Raw genomic sequence first — 10,000 nt, 5'->3', positions numbered from 1 at the left:
GCACCAAGGATCGACTCTGAGCCCTTTCCTGTTTGCAATGGTGATGGACAGGTTGACGGACGAGATCAGACTGGAGTCTCTATGGACTATGATGTTCGCGGATGAGATCATGATCTGTAGGGAGAGTAGGGAGCAGGCTGAGGCGAGCCTCGAGAGGTGGAGGTACGCACTGGAGAGAAGGGGAATGATAGTCAGTCGGAGTAAGACGGAGTACATGTGCGTAAAGGAGAGGGAGGGTGGTGGTATGGTGCGGTTGCAAGGAGTTGAGGTGGGGAAGGTGGATGGGTTTAAATACTTGGGATCAACTGTCCAAAGAAACGGAGAGTGTGGAAGAGAAGTGAAAAAGAGAGTGCAGGCAGGATGGAGTGGGTGGAGAAGAGTTGCAGGAGTGATCTGTGACAGAAGTGTAGCTGCAAGAGTGAAGGGGAAAGTATATAAGACGGTAGTGAGACCAGATATGTTGTGTGGTTTGGAGGCGGTGGCACTAACAAAAAGACAGGAAGTGGAACTGGAGGTGGCAGAGTTAAAGATGCTGCGATTCTCGTTGGGAGTGACGAGGATGGACAGGATAAGGAATGAGTATATTAGAGGGACAGTGTAGGTAGGACAGTTTGGAGACAAAGTGAGAGAGGCGAGATTGAGATGGTTTGGACATGTGCACAGGAGGGAAACGGAGTATATCGGGAGAAGGATGCTGAAGATGGAGCCGCCAGGCAGGGGGAGAAGAGGAAGGCCAAAGAAGAGGTTCATGGATGCGGTGAGGGCGGACATGTGGGTGGTTGGAGTGTCAATGGAAGATGTGGAGGATAGAGCGAAATGGAGACGGTTGATCCGCTGTGGCGACCCCTAACGGGAGCAGCCGAAAGAAGAGGATATATATATATATATATATATATATATATATATATATATATATATATATATATATATATATATACACATACATATATATATACATACATATATACATACATATATGTGTCGAGACATGTCGAGTGTGATGAGCAATCCCCCAATCTCTATTGGACATAGTCGTACACCAGTGTCACCTCCAATCCGGAGTCCTCGGCCCCGGGACACTGTCACACAGACAATGATTACATGGTCAACATTAGTTAAACATCAAGTGGAGCCGCCTATCCGAATTCCGGACTTGTTTATCCTCATCAGGATGGTATCCCGATAAATATGTAACCAATGATGACCACATTCGTCATTTCAACATCAGACTGAGATTCCAGGTGACCACCTCATGAAGCTGGTTGAGAGAATGCCAAGAGTGTGCAAAGCTGTCATCAAGGCAAAGGGTGGCTACTTTGAAGAATTTAAAATATAAAATATACTATAATTTGGTTAACACTTTTTTGGTTACTACATAAATCCATGTGTTATTTCATAGTTTTGATGTGTTCACTATTATTCTACAATGTAGAAACGAGTAAAAATAAAGAAAAACCCTTGAATGAGTCGGTGTCCAAACTTTGACTGGTACTCTCTATGTGTACATATATGTATGTACGTATGATACATGATATGATGATAAATGATATGATGATAGGCTCTGATGATAGGGGAAGGGTTAAAATAGTGCTATACGGCATTAACTCCAAAATGGCCGATCTGGCCCTTTCAACACTCCTCCTTGAGCCGCCTCATATATATATATATATATATATATATATATATATATATATATATATATATATATATATATATATATATATATATATATATATATATATATATATATATTTACACACGTACACATGTACACACAGACACAGACACACAGCCACACGCTAAACAGGAGACATTTTAAACAGGGGTGTGTTCCAATACCAATGAGCTTGCTATTGCTTGCCAAGGCAAGCCGTTCCTTATCAATAGTTTTGTTGGGGTGCTTGCTTGAGTGATTAAGCCACTTGGCAAGCGCTCTGAAAGCTGATTGGTCATGGCACACACCCCTGATGTTTTTCTGTAAAAACGCACCATTCCAAACATAAATTTGCATAAATTTAACTGTGACTGTGCAGTTGTTTTGTAACGCTGGCAACAGACTCTTCATCAACAACATTGATGTCATGTACGTGTACGTGTGGTGTTTTCAATAGATTTCCATAGCTCTGAGAAATTGAGTCAAAACTTGACAAACATTTTTTTGCACGTACTTCATTGACATCGCTCGAAGAAATTCAATACCTGAACATGCATTTATCTCCCTTGGGAATTTTTGCCTTCATAAAAAAAAATAGACACTAACTAACTCCTATCGCTGACCAGGCCGAAGCCTGTGCTGACCCGATCCACTGACCGGAACAACGAGCACGACATGAAACCGACAGCACTTTCTCTTCATAATTATGAAGAAATGTCGGAGCGTAAGGACTTAATAAGGCGAAACATTTTGTCCGCGCGCCTAAGAGCATTCTGCATCCGCGTAATTAATTTTCTTTCCAGCTCCTCGAGTCATTTTTTTGCACCACACTCTTTCACCTGCCAAGTGAAGGCAAATTAATTTGATGTGCCGCGGCTCGCCCGTCAGCTCATTTACGCTAAAGCACAGCCACGTGCAGCTCGCGAGTGCACATCGGTGCGCAGCAGAGTTCCCTAAAAACCACATTCAGACCAACCAACCAGCCAGCCAGCCGACCAACCAATCAACCTGCTACCCAGCCGATATGCTAACCTCCCAACCAACCTGCCCAACAATCAATCAGCCATCTTACCAACCGAGCAACCTGCTACCCAGCTGACCTGCTCTTCTTCCAACCAGCCGAGCAACCTGCTACCAGGTCGACCTGCTATACTGCCAACCAGCCATGCAACCTCCCCAACAATCAATCATCCATCCAACTAACCAAGCAATCTGCTATCTTGCCAACCAATCTTGCAACCTGTGTAACAACCAACCAGCCTAGCAACCTGCTACCCAGCTGACCTGCTATCCTGCCAACCAACCTTGCAACTTGTGCAACAACCAACGACCTGCTAACCTTGCAACCAACCTTGCAATCTGCCCAACAACCAACTCAGCAACCTGCTACCCAGCCGACCTGCGAACCAACCTTGCAACCTGCCCAACAACCAAACCAGCAACCTGCGACCCAGCCGACCTGCTATCCTGTCAACCAGTCTTGCAACCTGTTATCCAGCTGACCTGATATCCTGCTAACCAACCATAAAACCTTCCGAACAACAAACCAGCCATCTGGCCAACCTAGCGACCTGCTACCCAGCCGACCTGCTATTCTGCCAACCAATCCTGCAACCGGCACAACAACCAATCAGTCAATCTGCCAATTAACAAACCATTTTAACTAAGTCACAAACTCATCATAACTTCTCTGAGCAACGACCCAGTCATGGTCCCTTACCCTTTGCCACCCAGTGACATTTGTCAGGACTCTCGTCTCCACTTCCCTCCTCCCCCCCCCTTGCGGTTTCCCTCCCTAGTGACTTGTCCCTTCCATGGCAAGTAATCGCCAGGCGGGTGTTTGAAACAAAAAGACTATCAGTGGTGTATTTTCTTCAACGATCTTCAATTCCACCGTACGATACGTCCCCGTTTTTGAATGTACATCGGGGGATTCCACACATCACGTGACTCGCAAGGCCAGGTGATTTTGGCCGCGTGCTCAGGTGCACGGCCCGGTGGCATCCGCACTCGAGCTGCGGGTTCAAGAGGCACTCTTACCTCGCCCCTTGTCCTGTGCCGAGCAACACGTGCACCGTGCAAAGAAAATAAGCTTTCAACCCCCACCACCCCCTTCAGCCATTACCATGCACGCCATTAAACTGCACACCATTATCCCGTCTCTCCACAAGACAGCTAGGCCTTTTATTTTGTCCAAGCGTTCATAATACGGGACACCGTGGCGATTCACCGGTCTCCTTTCCCAAATAATTCGGATGAACACCTCTGTTAGAGAAGAAACTGCAACGTTGCAAAAGGTCCATCGATGCGGCGAACGGGTCCACAGGCAGTCCGTTATAAGCATACTGTAATGTAATTGGCGGAAATAAAATATTACAAGAACGTCAACGCGGGGCGATGGCAATCTGTAGCGAGTGATGTTGGGAGCCATGGCCGCCAAGACTGGTCTTGACTCCGGTCTCGTCGAGTCGGCTCGGCTGCCCGGAGAAAAACGAGAGCAGAGCATGCACGTTACTGTACCTTGAAGAAGGGAGAAACGGCCATTTGACGTCGGAATGAAGCCGAGCGAGCCGGTGCTCTGTAAGGATGGGTCGGCGGAGTGATGCGAGATGTGGCTTTGGGATTTCCACCCCCGCACGGACAGTACGATGCTACAGCAAGGCGCAAACTCAAGAACGTTTCGTGCTCCAAATTCTGGAGCCGAAAGATTTCCTCCGCCTCAGCTGGATGTATTTATTTATTTTGCTAGGTACATACTCCTCGCTGTCATTTCCCGCCAATTAGCAGAGTCTGGAGCTCGGCCACGTGCGCACGTTAACTGCACACCCCCAACCTCGCGCCCCCCTCCTATAGACCACCAAGATTCCACCTGTTTCGCAAAATCTCTCGAGGATAGGCCGTTGGCAGCTCTGCTGAGGTGCATCGGTAATTGGGCCACCACGTGGGAAGTGTATGTTTGTTCTGAATAAACTTCTCTTGTATTTCTCTTCATCGAACCTGGCCTGTTTCGGGAAGATTGTCATGTGATGACCAAGAGACGTTGCTCGGCCTACATTTGCACAGAAATGTAGGTTTGTCTTTGACCTACAATTTTTTGTTACGGCCTCCATGTGTTCTTTCAGCTTGTTTTTTGTATCAATATCGTCATTCAGAGGCTGGCAGGATGACCTAGCGGTCTAGCCTGGGCTCGAATCCCGACCCAGCTATAAACTGTCATCCTGGTGTTTCACAGGCAGGGCGGTCCATCAATATGTGTGCCGTGACTCGGATTGACGCTATACGGGAATCCCGTCTGCTATGTATTCGTCGGTGGGTGTTAAAGATCCAACGGTGTCCTTCGCGAAGAGCAGGGGAGCTATCACAGGCACCCTGAACAAATTACGAATTCCTGCCCTGACTCCTGCTGGGAAGGCAATGACAAACCACCCAGCATCTCCCTTGCCAAGAAACTGCTTCGGCAGCACCGGCGCTCTGTAACAGAGTATGGTACATCAGAATCAGAATGGCATTCAGGTGAAAGTGTTGCCAAAAAACCCTTATGAAGGTGTACTCCAACACGCCACATCATGCTTGTCTCTGAACATGCGAGAGGTTTTGTAATTGACAGGACATTTTTGTTCGCAGGTAGTCGCTCTTTGCAATGTAATGGAAAGATGTGGAATTTGTGATGTACCTGTACATGATGGTACAACATGATGTACCTGTTGTGCATCAAACAGCCACCCGTCGTATGCACGAAGATTTTTTTTTTCTTCCAGGAAAACAGATGCAAACTCTTCGGAATTGTACACTACATGCATAACAGCTTGGTGAGAGATCATTACCTCCACCACCGAAGGTTAAGGAGGTTATGTCTTCACACCTGTCTATGTGTTTGTTACTTGCAAAATCGAAGATCTTTCAACTATATTGGTTGGTCGATTTTGTTATTCTGTCTGTCTGTCTGTCTGTCTGTGTCTGTCTATCTGTCTGTCTGTTCGGTGCCTACAGGTCACAATTTCAAATCAATCTTCACGAAACTTCACCACATGGTAGAGTTTGTCATGAGGAAGAAGCCTATTGTTTTTAAGGTCAAAAGGTCAACATACGCTAAAGGTCAACGACTTCGGTGAGATTTCTAAAATTGTCAATTTTCATCGATTTGACTGGAAATTTGAAGAGGATTTCTATTTCAGATCACCGAATTCAAACACCAATTCGTTTTTAGGTACATATAGGCCAAAAGACCAATATACTTTATATTTCAGGTCACTGAATTCAACCGGCCAGGTCAACATCGACCAAAACGTCAACATCGGCCCAAGGTCAATGACTAAGGTTGTATTTCTAAAATTGTCAATTTTCATCCGATTGACTTGAAATTTGAAGAGGATTTATATTTCAGATCACTGAATTCAACCATAAATTATTTTTGAGGGCAACATTGACCGAAAGGTCAATATAGGCTAAAGGTAAACAAGTTAGGTGAGATTTCTAAAATCCTCAATTTACATCGGATTGACTTGAAATTTGAAGAGGATTTATATTTCAGATCACTGAATTAAAACACCAATTATTTTGGAGGTACACATGGGCCAAAAGGTCAACATCAGCTGAATTTCTAAAATTGTCAATTTTCATCAGATTCACTTGAAATTTGAAGAGGATTTATATTTCAGATCACTGAATTAAAACACCAATTATTTTGGAGGTACACATGGGCCAAAAGGTCAACATCAGCTGAATTTCTAAAATTGTCAATTTTCATCAGATTCACTTGAAATTTGAAGAGGAGTTGCATATTTGGTCAGTGAATTCAATCACAAATTATTTTTGAAGTCAAGTTTGTTTTATGGATTTTGCAAGTATCATGCTCTGCACGACGTCTTCTTCTTGTTACTTACGAAATCTAAAGATTTCGTAAGTATATTGATGACTTCCGTTTCTGTTTGTTTGTTTGTTTGTATGTTTGTTTGCTTGTTTGTAGGCACGATAACTTGAGAACGGAAGAAGCTACCAATGTCAAATTACACCACGTGATCCAGGAGGGTGATGGCAAGTGCTGATTAGATTTTGGTCGAAATCGGTCAAAGGTCAAGGTCACAGTGAGGTCAAATATCCGATTTTTGATGGTTTGGTACAGATAACTCGAGAACGGAAGAAGCTGCCAATGTCAAATTACACCACGTGATTCAGGAGGGTGGTGGGTAGCACTGATTAGATTTTGGTCAAAATCGGTCAAAGGTCAAGGTCACAGTGAGGTCAAACATCCAAAAAATGATAACTCGAGAATGGAAGAAGCTACCAATGTCAAATTACACCACGTGATTCAGGAGGGTGGTGGCTAGCACTGATTAGATTTTGGTCAAAATCGGTCAAAGGTCAAGGTCACAGTGATGTCAAACATCCAAAACATTCGATTTTTGATGGTTTGGTACAGAATCATCGTAGAAACTTCTGGTTTGCGTCGCTACCTTCTCTAGAGACAGCTTTTATTAGACAAGGTCAGAGGTCAAGTTGACGATTTCGTAAGTACCAGTCTATGACTGCTTGTTTGTTTGTTTGTTTGTTTGTTTGTTTGTGTGCAGGATATCTCAAAAAGCTGTGGATCGATTCGGATGACATTTGGTGGGCAGGTTGGGTGTGTGACAAGGAAGAATTGATTCGATTTTGGAGACGATCCGAATCCGGATCCGGATACGAGAAATATTTTCTTTTGAAAGTAATTCTTAACCATTGAGAGATAAGGGCCATAAACGATATCGAGCACGGATTTTCAAAAATGTAATGGGCTCGATATATTCTTGTGGATCAGGCATTGCGTGGTGGAGGTATGCGCTCTACCAAGTGTCCTAGTTTTAGAACTGGATTGGCACAAAAAGGTGACAAAGTGTAAACAACACAAAAGTTCAATCGTTCCCCATCCGAAACAGCAACTTGTCATTCACACCATGCCTCTGACACGACCGTCACATTATAGTGGGGTGCGCACGTGTTACATGCTATGTCTCCATACTTGCAGTTGTTTTTCAGAGCCTATTTGATTGCAGTTTATGCCACAAAGTTTTGACACAGCCTGTCCAAAACTTTTTGAGATATCGTGCTTTGTATTAGTTTGGCCCTATCTTTCAAAGGTGAACAATCACTTAAAAGGTCTCATATCCAGATCCAGATCTTCACTAAAATCCAATCAATTTGTCCTTGTTACATACTCAAAGTGTCCATTAAGCTTCGCCCGAATCTGTCCCCAACTTTTTGAGATATCCTGCACACAGACAGACAAACAAACAAACAAGCCGGTAGGAGACGAGGGATTCGCTAGGATTGAAGAGCTGGATACGATGCTTTTCATTCTGACCGATCCACCGACGAAGATTCATTGCCAAGACGTATTGGTTCACATACAATTGTTCCTCTGCCTGGCAAGATTTTTCCGATTGCGTATTTTGCCAACTGGCACTCCTCATAAAAAATGACGGTAAATAGACACCCTATTTTTGAAGGACTACCATTTGAAAAATAATCGGTTTGGTGGTTTGTGCTGTGGAGCCTCGCGTTGCAGACACACACACACACACACACACACACACACACACACACACACACACACACACACACACACACACACACACACACACACACACACACACACACACACACACACACACACACACGGAAAATCCGATAAACTTCTCTCAATGCTCTTGTTTGACCACACCTCCTGAGCCACACAATATTTTTCATAAGCCACGGCCACTTTCCATAAGCCACGGCCACTTTCCTACACCACTCCCACTTTAAATAATAAATAATTGGAGGTGGTGTGTGGGTCGTGGAATAGTTTTCGATAAATAAATAAATAATTGAAGGTGGTGTGTGGGTCGTGGAATAGTTTTCGGGAAATAAATAAATAATTGGAGGTGGTGTGTGGATCGTGGAATTGTTTTCAGTGAATAAATAAATAATTGGAGGTGGTGTGTGGGTCGTGGAATCGTTTTCGGTTCATAAATAAATAATTGAAGGTGGTGTGTGGGTCGTGGAATCGTTTTCGGTACATACATAAATAATTGGAGGTGGTGTGTGGATCGTGGAATTGTTTTCAGTAAATAAATAAATAACTGAAGGTGGTGTGTGGGTTGTGGAATCGTTTTCGGTAAATAAATAAATAATTGGAGGTGGTGTGTGGGTCGTGGAATCGTTTTTGGAAAATAAGTAAATAATTGAAGGTGGTGTGTGGATCGTGGAATTGTTTTCAGTAAATAAATAAATAATTGAAGGTGGTGTGTGGGTCGTGGAATCGTTTTCGGTAAATAAATAAACATATTATTAGCCATCCAAAGACAGAAATGCCGGTTATTCCATTTATTTTGGATCCTTTTCACTTTGGTCAATAACGTTTGGATCGAGGAGAGATCGAAGGTGGAACGACGGTGTAGTTCCTTACAAACACTGTATCCACACCTTAAATGACGGCAAATAGACACCCAATTTTTGAAGGACTACCATTTGAAAAATAATACCTCAATCAAAAATCGGCTCGAGTAAAATTTCCTAAATATCTCGAAGTATTTAATTCCGAAGTCTCGTTTCTCTACATTCAAAACTGAAGGACAAGTATTGAAAATACTGTACGCGGTTTTTCGGCCGCTGCACAGCAACGGGTGGTTGCTAGGCAACGAAATTCAAACGCGCACATTCCCAGTATAAATTCCACCTCTTGGCAAAGTTTCATCGAAATCGGTTCGCTGGTTCGTGCTGTGGAGCCTCGCGTTGCAGACACACACACACACACACACACACACACACACACACACACACACACACACACACACACCCACACCAAACTGCATTACTCCCCACAGCTCTTCATTGAGTTAAAGGGGATACATACTGCTGGTAGATTTTCAACACAATCCCCAAGTAATGAAATGCATTTGTTCCATCTCAATATCAGTTGCAACAACCAACTCTTAAGGACTGGTGCGTAGCCACACTCAGATGGCCTTCTTGATAGCTGCATGCCAGGCAAAGTGGTTGCCACATCGGGCCTCCGTCAGGGCCCTAAACAGGTGGTAGTCAGATGGGACAAAGTCTGGGCTGTATGACTGTGTGGGACAGCCTCCCACTTGTGTGCTGGTGGTGCTCACCGACTGCAACCTATACTCATTGCATGAGTGGAGATGTAAAAATCATATTGAATTACTCTCTCTGTCTCTCGCTCTCTCTTAATGACATTTCTTATTTTCTGGAAAGTAAGTTTCACTGCAAACTTTGAAATGCTTCGGCCGGAGGTGATGTTCTTCCCATGGGTAGTTGTAATTATCAGCCAAAACGAGCACCTGAGAAGTATCCTTTTTGTATTTTTCA

At 44.0% G+C, this 10,000-nt stretch overlaps 1 protein-coding gene across 22 annotated transcripts in view; it reads right to left on the bottom strand.

Annotated features, from left to right (window-relative positions):
* Nucleotides 1-10,000, bottom strand: part of LOC147012133 (neurexin-1-like) — a 1,392,023-nt gene that overhangs the window by 38,322 nt on the left and 1,343,701 nt on the right. For 2 of the 22 annotated variants that reach the window (XM_085858524.1, XM_085858525.1), the window contains exon 1: nucleotides 4,175-4,368. The exons of the other annotated variants lie outside the window; for them this stretch is intronic. In XM_085858524.1, coding sequence (XP_085714650.1) covers nucleotides 4,175-4,198 — 24 coding nt within the window. In that variant the 5' untranslated portion in view covers nucleotides 4,199-4,368. Of the gene's footprint in view, nucleotides 1-4,174; nucleotides 4,369-10,000 lie in introns of those variants that run through there. 22 annotated transcript variants of the gene reach the window in all.

This window comes from Eptatretus burgeri, chromosome 15, assembly GCF_056783735.1.
Source record: "Eptatretus burgeri isolate ZD-2024b chromosome 15, Ebu_testis_v1, whole genome shotgun sequence".
NCBI classification, from domain to species: domain Eukaryota; kingdom Metazoa; phylum Chordata; class Myxini; order Myxiniformes; family Myxinidae; genus Eptatretus; species Eptatretus burgeri.
Note: the sequence above shows the minus strand (reverse complement) of the source record. Positions and strands in the feature narration are given on the sequence as shown.